Source organism: Lycium barbarum, chromosome 2 (assembly GCF_019175385.1).
Source record: "Lycium barbarum isolate Lr01 chromosome 2, ASM1917538v2, whole genome shotgun sequence".
NCBI classification, from domain to species: domain Eukaryota; kingdom Viridiplantae; phylum Streptophyta; class Magnoliopsida; order Solanales; family Solanaceae; genus Lycium; species Lycium barbarum.
The window spans coordinates 138,343,199-138,359,848 of record NC_083338.1 but is presented as its reverse complement, the minus strand read 5'-3'; the positions used below and the strand labels follow the sequence as shown (position 1 = coordinate 138,359,848).

Here is a 16,650-nt window from a genome sequence, read left to right as displayed (position 1 = left end):
TTCCTCAAATCTGATCCAAACAAACTCAAATGTGAAAGGAAGCTTCCTAACACCAAGTAGAACAAAGTTCATCCATTAATTTGATCAAACAATCAAGAATTTAAAGAAACCCACTTGGTGTTCTTCATAGCTTTCTCCAAATTCCTAGCAATGGAGTTTAATTTTCTCCCCAAATCAACTCAAAGAATTAGTGCTTAAACAACTCCAACCAAGCAACAAGCAGCAACTCCAAACAAGCAACTTCCAATCAGATTTTCTTTAACAAGATTAGATTTTCAACTTGTATTTTTTTTTTCCAGATTTTTCATTTTTTTTTCTTCAGATTTTTTTTTGAATTTGATTTGGGAAAACAGTGATTATAAGAATAACTGCTAAGATTTGTGAGGAATTTGGGTCTTGAAATTGATTTTTTATTTTATTTTATGAGATCTTAGATGATCTTTTCTTTTGGTGGTATTAATTTGCTATATAGTACTTTTTTGGGGGATGGGTATTATTTTTTATGTTTTATGAATTTGTAATGGGTATTATTTTGACAAAAAAAATGGAGATGGGTATTAAATAGGGTGAAGAAGAAGATGAAGTAGCCTAAAAATGGAGGGAATTTAAATTTATCTATGTGGCATCTATGTGGCAGTCTAGTTGCATTTTAAAACACGTCAGATGCTTTTTTTAAAGGCTATAACGCGCCACTGAGCGGTGTAGTCACGCTCTTGTCCACATCAGCAAAAAATGGGCATTTTAATACTGAAAAAAATTGTCCAGGGGGGTAATAGGACCAACGCAAAGGTTAGGTGTGTAGTTGGGATTTTGGTCAAACGTTGGGGGGTATTTTGAGTATTTACTCCACTAATTTGCTAATTTCTTTCAAATATGAGATGCTTTCTCTGTTTAAAATTTCCAATTAAAAGTACCCCTAGATACATGATTGTAACGTCTCTCTTTCAAGTGTCTAAGAGCAAAGTAACTTTTGTATCCACTGATTTTGCACATTCTAAAATCTCGAGTTCAGTAATATGGTTTAACCTCAATACACTTCACACATTGTGTCCACGTTTTCCCTTTGAGTTGTTCTTTTCTATTTTAATCTCTCCTTTTCTTCTCCTAATTCTACCCTTCCCTAATCCCCTCTAGAAAATGAGAATGTGCTATCCCTTATTAACTAGCCAAATTAATCCACCTTTCTCCTCCTGCTAATCTTTACGCAAAATTCTAAAAATCACTTAATTTCTCCCTTGATTAGTCCTTAGTCTCCTTACCTTCCTAAACACCCATCACTTTCCTTATGAATTCAAAAAGGAGAACAATAATATTGTAGTGATTCTGGAAGCATATATACAAATTTCTTCGTGGCATGTTATAACCACTGAGTTTTGACTTGGACGGGACGGTACGGTTAACCTAAAATATACATCGTTTCAACTAGGGGTGTCAAATTTGGCCCAAAAGGTGATGGCCCGTCCAACCCGCCCAAAATTTTATGAGTTGGCCTCAAGATAATTTCATATTAGGCTGATTTTAGCCCAACCCAACATAGTTCATTTTAAAGTGATCTCCAACTTAGCCCAATTCTATCTCATTTTTAAGTTTTACTTAAATTTGGGTTTATTCCTTGAGATGTACTTCTTTTTTTTTTTTTTTTTTTTTTTATGTATACACTTTTCTTGTATCGTGTATCTTATAAGTTTGTGGTATGCTTAATATAAAAGGAAATATTTTTCACGAAAAATGTTTTTCTCAAAAATATTTACCACAGAAAATGTTTTTCTAGAAAATTGACCCTTCAAAAAAATTGGGTCAAGTTGGGCGGGTCATGCATGACCCAGCCCATTTTTAGCCCATTTCTGCCCAAGTTACTTTTGGGGCCCAACCCATTTATTAACTTAGCCCATTTTGATTGAGTCAATTTCAGCTCAACCCGCCTATTTGACACCGCTAGTTTCAACCGTAATGGTTGGTCGTGCCATGTTAGTGGATTGGTGAGTTAATTAATATTGATAAAGTGTCGTGTCGTGCCCGCTAAAAGTATTCAAGAAATCGAGTCATTTATTTAGGCCATATGTATATGTATGTCAATAATGCTATCTAAATAAGAGACGCCTACTCAATAGATTGAGCTAACTGCTATTTACCATTTTTGGGGAAGCATTGGGCCATCGTTTTGCAACAAGTTGGACAAATTTCCCAATTAGTTTTCAACACGTGGGTTGGCAGGGTGGTGGGTGAGGATTGTGGCCAAAAACATTAAACTTCATTAAGAAATTTCAGGAAGACTTTGTCGTTATTCTGTGCCGTTAGCAATATGTCATTACCTCATTATGATGTTGTAGCAGCATGTCATTGAAGTTTTGGACAGAATCAAAGGTAAGGCCATTATATCATAGTGCTAAATTAGAATACACCGATTAAAATCATCAATATATATTGAGGGACATAGATCCCTCCTATGTGGCACCATCCATTATTGAGTACTAGGAAATATATCCGCGCTTCGCGCGGTGCATTAGTTTTGTAAAAACAAATAAGATAAAACTTTTCATGTATATGCAAAAAAGAATTGCAAATATCGTTCAAATTGCAATTGTAAAATATTATATGAGAATAAAGGCTAGATGAATTGTAATTTTATTATTATATTTTCCTTAAAAAAAGATATAAAAGAAGATTTTCATTTCCAATAGTAATATTAGATTTCTAAAATTCGATAATATAATTTTAGTTTTTCAAAAGCTTCATTTCAAATAAAAGAAAGCATGAAGAAATATATCACATAAAGAGAAAAAAAAAGTGGCAACACAAGTTCCGAATTTGCCCACTTTAATTACATCTCCTAATTAAATGATCTCCCCATTCTAATGATCAAAAGCAGAGAAGAAATGAAAAACAAACGGTGAACAGTTACTGAAGCAATCAAAAGTCTTCTACCCAACACTACAATTCTAATGATCAAGCAATCAATAGATTATTATTTTGTTTCCCAACTGCTTTCTTTTTCTCTATGTACCTTAATAATCATATAAGAAAGTGATAAAAAAAAAAAGAGGACCAAAAGGAAATAAAATAAGAAGAGAGAAAAAAACTAACAGGAAACACATGTTATTACCTTATTATGCGAAATAAGTAGAAATCAAAGCGATTGAGATTAGTTGATGGCAATTTCCCTAATGGGAGCTTCAACAGGAATCCCATGTCATAATGTTATATCTTTTCTCAATCTCCTTAACATCAGAAGCTCTTGTATCAAATGTTTGGTGAACTTAATTGTTACATTCTATTGGATAAATAACTAATAGTCATCGGAGAAGAAGCAAATCTGCACATGCAATGGAATTACTCCTCTTTATACTGGACAGTTAAAGATGTTTATTACGTTTCTTTTGATTTTAAGATTACAATTTTGAAACGGTGTCATTTCTCTTTCCTTAATTAAAATTTTGAAACAATGTCAATTAAATCTTTTGAACTGGTGTCTTTTCCTTTTCTTATGTATTATCCTTTGACCAGAATTAACAGCGTCTTTTCGATATTTGTGAAACTGTGTCTTTTGACTTCCTCATTCATTAGGGAGCTGCTTAATGCAAACAAAATTAATTAGCATTAAGATTTGACGTGATTACTGATACGTGGGCTTCAACATTTATTTTGTGAGGCTTTTCTAAGCCAATTTGGTAGTAGATTATGTATAAAAAAAATCAAAAAAAGGAGAAAAAAGATAAATATCAATGGAGGTCATATAGAGGTGCCACATCACCTTATTTATGCCTAGCTTTATATTATATATAGATTACTATTTATCTTTTTTTCTGTTTTTAAGACATTTTTTGTTCATTTCTATTAGAAATACAACTCAAAAGTCGTTTCCTTCCAAAACCAGTGAAACCGAACGGTTGCAACAATTAATGAGATAACGTTGGCAATTTTAAAGGACACTTGCCTTTCCATTCTATTATGTTATTTAAAGGAAGCCCTTTCATTAATCAATTATACACGCCCCCCGCCCCCCCTCCTCTATTGTTTTCAACAGATCTTTGTTGTTCGCCATTACTTCCACATGGTCTTCATTTTTGAGAGATTATGAGGAGCAAAAAAATCTCTTACGGTACTTTATTAAAACTTAATTAATTGACTCTTGTATATGATAATATGTTTTATCCCCTTCTTTTTGGATTTTTTCTATTTTTCTCCTACATTTATCAATGCGTCATACAGGAAGCGAGTTATTGTTGAGGAACAAAAGAATGGAGGTAATGTTTGCTGCCTGAATTTTCTTTGGGTTGGAATCTGAAATATTTGTTATTTAACTAAGCAAAAGAATCACACAACACCCAAAGACAATTCGTTTTGAGAGACTAATATAAAGAGGAGTTATCAAATTGTCAAAATGGTAAGAATTGTTATTTGCAGAAAGAAATGTAATTTTGAATTTCACATCAAATTAGAAGGAAAAACATAGATCCTTGTGGTTCGATTATTCCCTGACCCAGTGCATATATACTTAAAAAAAAAGGTAATTTTTGGAGGTTAAAAGTTGCAATTCGCGGGGGTTTTAGCCTCTGCTAATTGCTTGAGGAGGCTAAAATCCCGGGAATTGCAACTTTCAATCTCCGCAAATTACCAATTTTTTTGTAGTAGCGGGAGTTTAGTTCATCGGACAACCATTTTTTTAGAAGGAAAAAAAAAAGAGATTTGTTTTTTGATTTGAGACGAAAAGGCTTTAGAAACAAAGTAATGATTTTCAGAGACAGATTTCCCGGCGAGAGTAAAAAAAAAATGGCGCTAACGTTATCTTTTCCTTTTTTTTTTTTTTTTTAATTATTTCTTATTCTTTAGGTTTCTTCTTTCTATTATAAATATAGGAGAAATAATGGAAAAGAAAATTTTAATTATATTTTTGTCATATTTTTGCTTTTATCTCTCATTTTGTCAAACATCCAACAATTTCAATTGTCTCCTCCTCTTAGCTAAAGCATTTATATAGTAATTGCCAGATTAAATTAATTTGAAAGAGGTTTACACAGTATCTGTCATACTACATTAATTAAAAGAGGTATCTAATCGTTTTACTTTTAAGTCTCCAACTTGTAATCCCTGAAATGTGAGCTCTGACATTGTTTTAGTGGTTATCACCTTATTTCTTTTCTCACATTCTCAATCAGCTCTTATCTATGTACAATGATATTTATTGTATTTATTCAAAGTTGTTGTGAAATTGATGATATGACGAGGTCGAAAGACTAATTAAAAGTTTCACTAAACTTTTTACTTACTGCACAAAGCGCGGTGAATATCACTAGTGATCTATAAATATATGCATCCTCTTCATTTTGCAAAAGTCATAAAAATCATTTGTGTTTCTGTTAGAGAAAAACCCAATAAGGAAACAAAAAAATCTGTTCCATTAGTGCTGGAGATCTAGACCAACCTTATGCAGTTTGCATACCATTTCCTGCCCAAGGCCACATTAGCCCTATTTAAAGTTAGCTAAAATCCTGCATCACAAAGGCGTTCATATAGCCTATGTCAACACTAAACACAACCATGCATAAGCGTCTCCTTAAGTCTCGAGGCCCTGATTCCCTCAAGGGCTTGCCATCTTTTCGATTCGAGACCATTCCTGATGGCCTCCCACCATGTAATCTTGATGCCACCCAAGACATTCCTTCTCTATGTAAATCCACTACCTCTACTTGTTTAGGTCCTTTCAAAGAGTTGCTTACAAAGCTCAATAATACTTCTTCATCTAACGTGCCACTTGTCTCATGCATTGTTTCCGATGGTTCAATGAGCTTCACTCTTGCTGCTGCTCAAGATTTGGGTATCCCTGAAGTTCTCTTTTGGACCCCAAGCGCTTGTGGTTCATTAGCTTACATGCATTACCGCAATTTTGTTGAGAAAGGATACACACCACTTAAAGGTAAATACATACACAATGTTTTTTCCTGTTTTAAATTGGTCGTCGCCTATATCATTAACTCCTTTGAGTTATCTTTCGGCATTAATTTTGGTTCGTTAATCTTCTTTGGAAACTGCAGATGAAAGTTACTTCACTAATGGGTATTTGGACACAACTTTGGATTAGATACCGGGCATGAAAGGAATAAGTTTGAGGGATCTTCCAAGTTTCATTGGAACTACTAATCCAGATGATTACGTGATTAAATTTGTCTTACAAAAAACAGAGAGATCGAAAAATGCCTCTGCTATCATATTCAATGCATTCGATCCATTAGAGAGAGAAGTTCTTGAATCACTTCAAACACTTCTTCCTCCAATCTACGCCATTGGGCCACTGCATTTGCTTCTGGAACATGTTGAGGACAAGAATTTGGAAGATTTGGGATCGAATTGGGAAGATTTGGGATCGAACTTTTGGAAAGAAGAAACCAAATGTCTAGAGTGGCTAGATTCCAAGAAACCAAATTCAGTTGTATATGTCAATTTTGGAAGCATCACTCTCATGACTCCAAACCAACTTATCGAATTCGCCTGGGGACTTGCCAATAGCAAGATGGATTTTTTGTGGATCATAAGGCCTGATATTGTATCAGGCGAAAAAGCAGCTCTTCCACCTGAATTCCTCGAAGAAACTAAAGAAAGAGGAATGTTAGCAAGTTGGTGCCCGCAAGAACAAGTCCTTAACCACCCTGCAATTGGAGGGTTTTTGACTCACAGTGGCTGGAATTCAACACTCGAAAGTATCAGTGCGGTACCAATGATTTGCTGGCCATTCTTCGCAGATCAACAGACAAATTGTTGGTTTTGTAATGGAAATCAATAATAATGTGAAAAGGGACGAGGTTGAAAGTCTTGTGAGAGAGTTAATGACCGGAAAGAAAGGCAAAGGGATGAAGAAAAAGGCACTGGAATGGAAAAAATTGGCTGAGGAAGCTGCTCAAAAACCAGGAGGATCATCTTATGTGAACATTGACAAACTGATGAACGAGATTCTCCTCTCCTCCAAACAGTACTAGGCAATAGTACTAATCAATAGATGGCTGATTTTCATCTTCTTTTCCTTTGTTGAGATCTTATCAGATTTTGTTATAGTACTTGTTTCCCCTCCTCCTTCCATTAATAGTATGATAAATAAAATAAAAATTGTCACTTGCATCCTCAAAAAGTCCTTTTACTAATTATTCGACTCCTTTTAATCGAATTTTCATTGACAAACAACTAGCTTCTTGTAGCTCTCAATAGTAAATAACTTATATGGTAATCTAGGTCTAATAAATTACTTACTAAAGTCATTTATGTTTATTTTCTATCAACAAAGTCACTCACGTTATATTACGTTTCTCTGATTATATTATTTTAAAAAATTCTTATATAAATTCTTTTAACTTGATTATATTATATATAAAAAAAATTGTAATTTGACTAGTCATCTATGGTATATTCTGTTTAATTAATTTTATAAACATCTTTTTTTCAAGAAATAGGAAACAATGATGGAGTTTAAAAAATTAATTAAACAAAAAGTTATACCATAAAGGACAAATTAATACTAAAAAGATAACTAGCAAAGAGCTTTTATTTGGCGAAGAAGCCTTTGAATATGCAAGTAAGTCTACCACAGTTACTGGAAATCTTTATTAAAATACAGTAATAGAAGTCTTTGATATTTCCAAAATTCGCATGTTTCATGTGGCTATTGGCTAATTATGTTCGTAAGAATTCCATAAACTTTCTCGTTTTCTTTTTGAAAATTCGATGACATCAAAGATAGATTTTGATAAATCTTTTAAGTGCAATTGCAGTATCTAACAGGACGGAGTACGGATATCATATTGTTCTGCATCCTTTAGTTAAACAGTATTCCTATACTAATTTATTTATTTTTAAAGTAACTATAGGGTAAATTAAACAAATTATAATTATTTTTTGTTAATGATAAATGGTTTAAGACAACTGATATAAAAAAAATATGTGTAATATTACAAGAGAGGTTAGTGTTACAAAACTAAATATGGAAGGAAGTCTATGAAATTATTCCTAATAATTATCTAGGTAAGAGAATTATTATAAAGAAAATTAAAATAAAGTAATATCATAAACTACTAAGGAAAATTAATGTTACGAAACCAAACTTATGGAAAGTTTATAAAATTATCCAAGAAGTTTTCTAAACTATAATGACTTTAGGGGTAAATTGGTCTTACTCATTAGTGAGTAATTTACTAGAGCCCGTTTGGATTGGCTTATAAGTTGCTTATAAGCTGTTTTCAGCTTTTTTGAGTGTTTTACTGGCCAACTTAAAGTCATTTTGTGCTTAAAATAAGCTCAAAAAATAATTGGGCCCATTTGACTTAGCTTATCTAAAGCAGCTTATAAGCCAAAAAAAGATAAAGTAGACTACCCAACTTATTTTTTTAAACTTATAAGCTGTTTGCAGCTTATAGGCATAAGCCCATCCAAACAGGCTCTATATATGGATGACATCGCCTCAATAAGTGACATATGACATGTGAGATGTCATAAACTAATCAGGTCCTGGAAATAAATAATCAAAATCAGCACTGTCGCATCTTATGCTTTGGCAGCTTATTGCTACAATTAAACATACTTATATACAGAAACTATGGAAGAAGATGATTTTCTCATTATTGAGTAGTATTAGAACCGATATATTCACTTAAATTTTATTTCGTATACTGGGAATTGAAATCATCCTTTCTATGAGTGTGATTTTATGTTAATTCTTTTAGATGACCAAGTTAGACCTTGCTATTGAACAGAGAGAGAGAGAGAGAGAGATGTTTATATGTAGTATTGCTCTCTGTAAGTCATTCATTTTCCATATTTGCTAATTTGCTCTGTTTTGTCGAAATTTTTTTAGTTGCACCTTCAACAAATTTATCTAAAGTTACTTGAATCGCCTCAGTAAGTGACAAATGACATGTGAGATGTGATAAACTAATCAGACCGTGGAAACAAAATATATTAAAATCAATACTGTCACATTTGACCTATCCGTTGGCAGCGTATTCAATTCAAATTGAGTAACTTCCCATTGGTTTTTGAATTCTTACATGCTGCATTTTCTTACTCTTTCATAAAAGAATTTATAAGTTTCTGCTTATTCTTCCTCTAGCCAAAATCATACATATCTTTCGTTTTCAAGCAGTTTGAGAGAAATACGAAACGAATGGCTTCCTCTGGTGCTGAACTTGATAAACCTCATGTAATTTGCGTACCACATCCTTGCCAAGGTCACATCAACCCTATGTTTAACTTAGCCAAAATCCTCCATCACAAAGGCTTTCATATAACCTTTGCCAACACTGAATACAACCATAGACGTATCCTTAAGTCCCGAGGCCCCGATGGGCTCAAGAACTTGCCATCCTTTAGTTTCGAGACCATTCCGGATGGCCTACCACCATGTGATGCTGATGCCACCCAATATATTGTTGCTTTGTGTGAATCCACAACCACCACTTGTTTGGCTCCTTTCAAGGAGTTACTTGCTAAGCTTAATGATACTTCATCTGTTCCACGGGTCTCGTGCATCATTTCGGATGGTGTCATGAGCTTCACTCTTGCTGCTGCCCAAGAATTGGACATTCCTCAAGTTTTCTTCTGGACTTTTGCTGCTTGTGGTACTTTAAGTTATATGCATTACTGCAACCTTGTTGAAAAAGGATACACTCCACTTAAAGGTATATGTCTGATTTCTCCTGTTTTTAAATAGTCAGTTTCAGTTGCATTTTTTGAATTCTGTCTTGTTAATTTTTTTTTTCTTCTTCTTGGATAATTGTAGATGAAAGTTACTTGACAAACGGGAACTTGGAGACGACTTTGGATTGGATATCAGGCATGAAAGGCATCCAGTTGAGGGATCTTCCAGGTTTTATTAGAACTACAGATCCAGATGATTACATGATTAAGTTTGTCTTCCAAGAAACAGAAAGATCAAAAAATGCTTCTGCGATCATTATCAATACATTTGAGCCATTAGAGAAGGAAGTTATCGAATCACTGCAAACACTTCTTCCGTCGGTGTATGCCATTGGGCCATTGCATTTGCTTGTGAAACATGTTGACGACAAGAATCTGGAGGATTTGGGATCCAATCTTTGGAAAGAAGAACCAAAGTGTTTAGAGTGGCTTGATTCCAAGAAACCAAATTCTGTTGTCTATGTCAATTTTGGAAGCATTACTGTCATGACTAAAAATCAACTTATCGAATTTGCCTGGGGACTTGCCAATAGGCAGCTGGAATTTTTGTGGATTATAAGGCCTGATATTGTATTAGGAGAAGAAATAGTTCTTCCACCCGAGTTCATGGAAGAAACTAAAGAAAGAGGGATGCTAGCTAGTTGGTGCTCACAAGAACAAGTCCTTAACCACCCTGCAATTGGAGGATTCTTGACTCACAGTGGATGAAATTCGACTCTTGAAAGTATAAGTAGTGGGGTGCCAATGATTTGCTGGCCGTTCTTTGCAGAACAACCGACTAATTGTTGGTTTTGTTGTACCAAATTGGGCATCGGTATGGAGATTGACAATAATGTGAAGAGGGACCAAGTTGAAATCCTTGTAAGAGAGTTGATGGCCGGAGAGAAAGGCAAAGAGATGAAGAAAAAGGCATTGGAATTGAAGAAATTAGCTGAAGAAGCTACTCAAAGACCAGCAGGATCATCTTATGGGAACATCAACAATCTGATCAATGAAATTCTCATCTCTCCTAAACACTAGGCTTTACTAATCAATAGGTAGCTTGTTTTCACATCTGTTGAGATATCAGATTATGTTTGTTTTTCTTCTTTCGTTATATTGTAATATTGCACTGTCATCTGTGTAACTATAAGGAATAATTTCTCTTGCTTCACCAGGTCTTTGGTCACCACAGAGCACCACGCCTGTTAGACCCCCATCTTAACAAGAAAATAAAGAAATACAACTCGTCCCATACTTATCAAAGTTGAGAGGAACCGAAAGAGAAGTTACTCATAAAATGGAGATAGGTTTTACTTAGTAACCAAACTCTTTTTTTATTACATACGAGGTAGGAAAAGGAGAAATGAGGAAGGGGACTATAAGGTGGGGAATTGAACCCTCACCAATAAAGTGGAAGTTCAGTTGGTCAACCAACTGAGTTGATAAGATCCCCTTAGTAACCAAAATCTTATATTTATGCTCTGCAATTAAATCGATTATAGCAGATTATTAATTTATTTTTGACGTCACTGTCATACAACCGTGCTATACTATAGACAGGACTAATGTACTGAAATGACTAGAACAATGTGTAATGTGTGCTACAGCGAGATGAATGAATCTGATTAGCTGAAATAAGAAATTTGACTCCATATGGGACATATACACTATACAACAAATGCTTTACCATCAGTAATCCTGACAAATATCCTTACTTTCACAAACTTCCAATTTTAATTTGATCAAAAGATCAAGACAAACTTAAAGCGATAAGATCCCAGTGTCAGGGATCAACATCCAACTCATCAAATACTTCATAAATCAAAAAGGTATTTATTATATACTCAAATTTCATGTTTTAACTAGTTAATTCCAGGACCTAGAAAATTGTTTCATCCTCCAATTTTGCTGTCCAAATAGACAGTATAGTTTAATGAACTTTTTCCTCAGTTATAATATTTGGCTTCTCTATCCTGTCAGACATTAAGCCCCTCTCCTACAAGTTGGTTTTTCTTTAATCTACACACCCCAGATCATCAAGTAAATAAGCCAACAACACAATAAACAGAGAAGAAAGAACTACATCATTATATCGACATGTCAATCTAATGAAAGAAGTGAAGATTCTTTTCGCAATAGCATTTTATTAACCAACTTCTCAAAATTCATGTAAGATGATCCATCTGGAGAACTGAGAGCTTCTTCTGCTAATTTCTTCCACTTCAATGCATTTTCTTTCATCTCTTTGCCCTTTTCTCCAATCATCAACTCTTTCACAAGTTCCTCAATCACTTCCCTCTTCACATTGCTATCGATTTCCATCTCTACACCCCAACGATTACAATTAAACCAACAATTTGTTTGTTGATCAGCAAAGAAAGGCCAACACAACATTGGCACACCGTATGATATACTTTCGAAAGTCGAATTCCATCCACAGTGTGTCAAGAATCCTCCAATTGATGGATGACTTAAAACTTGTTCTTGAGGACACCAACCGCATAATAAACCTCTTTCCCTAGTCTCCGCGAGAAATTCATGTGGCAAAATGGCCGAATCACCCATGACTAAATCTGATCTAATGATCCACAAGAAATTCATTTTGGTATTAGCAAGTCCCCATGCAAATTCAATTAGCTGCTTTTTGCTCATCACTGTAATACTTCCGAAATTTACATAAACCATTGATTTTGGTTTTTTATTGTTCAGCCATTCGAAACAGTGAGTATCTTCTTTCCATAGATTTGAACCTATTGATTTCAAATCATCGTCTTGTGTTAGATTATTCAACAAAGAGTGAAAGGGTCCAATAGTATAATTAACTGCAGGGAACTTGATTGAAATTTGTTGCAAAACGTCACTCTCTAGCGCGTTGAAAGTGTTCAAAATGAGCGCAGAGAACTTGGGAAATTTGTCCAAGATTTCTTCCATTATAAATTTGATGAAAACGTAGCTAGGTTCGTCGACTGTGGATCTGATGAAGCTTGGCAAGTTTTTCAGACGGATGCCTTCCATGCCAGGTATCCAATCTATTGCAGTGTCTAAATGTCCATTCGTCAAATAACTATGATCTGAAATTCAACAAACAAACAAAGAAATTGTAACTAACTCCAAAATTGTAAAAAAAAGAAATTAGGAAAACTTATGAAGTGTTGTGTCTTTATTGTAATTGCTAAGGAATTGTAACGAATTAAGTTCGAATTTTGATGCGTTAAATTTGGACTCTATATAAACTTTAAGGAAAGCTTAAGCAAAGCTCTGTTCAAATGGTAAAATTCACTTAAGACTTTGAAATAATGATACTAGGACTCTTAATAGATATGCGTACGGGTTGAAGGATTTTAAAAAAATAAAATAGAGGACTCTAAGTTTATAAATTATATGATCAAACGGAGCATGTCAATGCTGTGAGAACTGGAGGAGAGGGTTATAAAGATCAGAAAAGATATACAACAACTAAAGATGAAAGTTCCACACTGCCAACTTGCTGAATGGATTTCTCCAATTGCCTACCTTCTGAATTAGGCAAATTAGAAGGAAAACTGCAATTACAAGTTGCACATGATGGGATGATCTTTTGTGTAACCTTTGTCAACGTTGTATACTTGATATACATAGCTACAATGCCTTGGCTGGGATCAAATGCATATAAGGAAACTTACATGTAATTGTGGTATTCTGGTACTACATCTTTTGAGAGGTAACAAATGTACAAAGTTAGGAATGCCTAACTTAAATAGTGTAATTGGACAGGTTAGATATTACGTCCACTAGTCCATGTCCTATACGCTCATACAATAAAAGATTTTTTACACTATCAGGTTAGGTTATCTGAAAGAAAACTACAAGCAACTACCAACCTTTCGAGTCAGGGGAAAAAGACCGGGTGTGCCATTGGAGCCACCATGACCTTTTTAGCTTTATTACCACCGTAGGGTTGGAACTAATGTTGTTCTTAGGCTCATTTTCCTCAAATTAGAGGGTCTGATTCAGACCCACAAAGTGTTCTAGAGGGCCAGGCTATCCCCTCCCTCTACAAACTGTAACTTTTTGACAAAGTGGTAATAAAATTGTGACTTGGAATTAAAAAAAAAAAAAACTAGTATGAGAACTGGAGTTAATTGCCTGGAAAATCGGGTAGATTACTTACTACAATATGATAAAATATACTAACAATAATATAGAAATCTCTACACTACTATTGGATTATAAAATATAAAATCCATATATGATGAAGAACTGAACCTCTCACAACCTCAACTTGAAAACTATTGTGGAGGATATTGCTAACTTAATCGACAGTGCTGATTTCACCTTCTCCCAGTACTATAGAGAAGCCAACAAAGTGGCTGATTATCTTGCTAAATTGGCCATAACTTTGGATGAACATATTCTCTATCACAGACTTGAACAGTTACCGGGGTCCTAAAGGTCCTTTTCTTTTGGATTGAATGCAGCTACCTAGCATTAGGATAAGATATGATAAGGCCAACTTTTTTGTTCCCTAATTATATAGCCTTATAGATTTGTAGGAATGTAGTAATTACTGCCCGAACATTCCCCTTTTGTGTTTTTTCATGAATAATATGTTGGGTCCATCCCCTTATTTTAGGGAAGAAAACACTTCCCTTATTTTGAGGAAGAAAACACTTCTCTTATTTTGAGGAAGAAAACATCTTCCTTGTCTTTGGCAAATTGTCAAGTGCTTGCTTGAGTCACTAATTACATCAATAGGTTCATCTCATACCTATAAATAGGGAAGCTTTCTCATTTGCTAGACACAACTAAAAATTGAAGAAGACAACACATCCCAAAGAGAGAAAAAAATCTAAGAGAAATACTCTTAGTGAAAGGCCTAAGTAAGAGAAGGTCTTTGAGAGAATTCTCTGTAGTAAAATTCTTGAGTGTAATTGGGATTGGGGTTGTGAGGTTGAGTGTTGTAAACACTTGTAATATTTCTTCTTTAATAAGATCTGCAGCAGCAACGTGGACGTAGCTCTCACATTGAGGGTGAACCACTATAAATTTGTGTGTGCTATTTATTCTTCGCTTACATCACGGCGTAAATAGTGTTAAACCCCATTTTAACCGGGTTAAAGTTAAGGTAGAAGTACGACATATTGGAGATTCCTGTTTTTTTGTTTGTGTTAAGGAGTCGCCACCTAATTATTTATGGTGAATTAGGACACCTAAAGTTTATTAAAGTCATTTTAAAGTTAACTCTGTTTTAAAAAGTCCGCGAAACTTAAAATTCTAGGTAAGGGTTCAATTAGTCTAAAGGGAAGGTATTAGGCATCCTTTAAGACCCATTAACAATGGTTAACCGACCGAACTTATATTAATTAGGCTAAGTATAAATGTAATGTTTAAATGTTTAAGAAAATATCTTATAAGTATTCCTAAAGTTATTTAAAGTAAAACTTAATTTAATTAAAATAAACTAAAAAAAAATAGGACATGTATGTTTTTATGTATTTGAAAAAAAAAGTGAGTTATGCCGACTCACAAATTAAAAGAGTTATTGTAAGGTTAATGTTAAATAAATTTTAAAGGTTCATATAAAGACTAATAGTTTAATATATATATATGTAAGGATTGTTTTAACAAATATACATTTGAAGCGTTGAAAAAGAGCTAAAGTGAAAGAGTTATCCGTAAAATTAGTTTCCCTTTTATTTCTCAAATGAGTTAGCATCAGTGTCAAATATGTAATGTTTTAAATGTATAAGATAGTAAGAGCGAATCTTGATTTTTTTAACTCAAATAAATATGAATTTGCGCTATTGAAGATCAATTATTCTAAATAAATGTTGTAGATGCTATATAAGTAGTTTAGAACATAAATAGAAGTGAATGTAATTTTATGAAATTAACTACCCATTATTAAACTAAACTCTTAATATCTGGAATGTATCTAAACTACCTAAAAAGATAAAATGTTAGTCATACAACGTAAATAAGAAATACATAACAAAAGTAAGATAGAAGGAAAGAAGAGCAAATGGAACAGTCCATTTTCAGACTGCTGCTGCAGCCTATTTTGTTATTGGGCTTGGACCCAGAAAGGCCCCTTTTGTTGTTGTTATTGCTCTGGGCAGGCCGGGCCAGAAGGAGGTTTTGTTGGGCTTTGGCCCGACGCAGAATGCGGGAGATGACGAGTCCGAGAGACTCGTAGGCAATGTTCATGCACAAAAAGAAAGAAGAGATTAATATACGATCAATAAACAAAGTCAAACATGTAAGATATAACTCAAAGCAAATCAGTGGACTATGTATACGCTCTGTATATTTGAGTATATCTCATGTATACACATTCACAAAGAGAAGATTTAAGGAAAGCACATGTATACACATTCAGTCATGTGCCCAAACTGCCTTAACCAATTTTAAGGAAAGCACTTAATATTCAGCGGACGTAGTCGACGAACAGCAACATGGATCAAATAAAGTATTATGAGATTGATTAAACATGTAACAAGAAAAAGTAGAAGTACAACATATTTTAAACATGAATGACCAATTAAATCAACCTAGTGGCACATTATTTAACCAATAATTAGGCAAACACTAGCAGTGACAACAAGAGGTAAGTAAAACAACTACAATCAGGAGAACTGGGCAGAAGATCGAACAGTTTCTATTCCGAGAAACCAGAGAGAAGAAGAACAGTTGGCATATTCTTTTACAATGGATCCAACAATCACAGAAAACTGACTAAAGAACTAAACTGAACATATCAGATTTAATCCAGACTGAGACTTGTTATAGATAAGCAGAATCAAACATTTCATACTCAACAGCCTGTCACAAATTACACAGCCAAAGGGATCAAGTAATTTTAACACAGGAAAGAATTTTCTCCAACTTCGAAATTTCAGGTTCATGGGAACAACTAAATAACAAGTCACAATATAGGATACAACCATAGTTCACTTATAATGTCCAAATAAGCTCATTGTTAGTCTTTATGAAATCAAGTAGCAGGTTTCA

The 16,650-nt window shown here is 34.1% G+C and overlaps 1 protein-coding gene and 2 pseudogenes across 1 annotated transcript; 2 read left to right on the top strand and 1 right to left on the bottom strand.

Moving 5' to 3' along the window:
* Positions 1-3,837: 3,837 nt before the first annotated feature.
* Positions 3,838-7,120, top strand: LOC132627537 (7-deoxyloganetin glucosyltransferase-like; annotated as a pseudogene).
* A 1,801-nt stretch (positions 7,121-8,921) lies between these two features.
* LOC132627536 (7-deoxyloganetin glucosyltransferase-like) lies at positions 8,922-10,831 on the top strand (annotated as a pseudogene).
* Positions 10,832-11,744: 913 nt separating this feature from the next.
* On the bottom strand, positions 11,745-14,098 carry LOC132627532 (7-deoxyloganetin glucosyltransferase-like). Its single transcript, XM_060342926.1, has 2 exons — positions 13,174-14,098; positions 11,745-12,731 (listed from the first exon to the last, which is right to left on the bottom strand). The coding sequence occupies exons 1-2, from the start codon at positions 13,274-13,276 to the stop codon at positions 11,761-11,763; spliced, it is 1,074 nt and encodes a 357-aa protein (XP_060198909.1). The 5' UTR covers positions 13,277-14,098; the 3' UTR covers positions 11,745-11,760.
* Between the last annotated feature and the right edge of the window lie 2,552 nt (positions 14,099-16,650).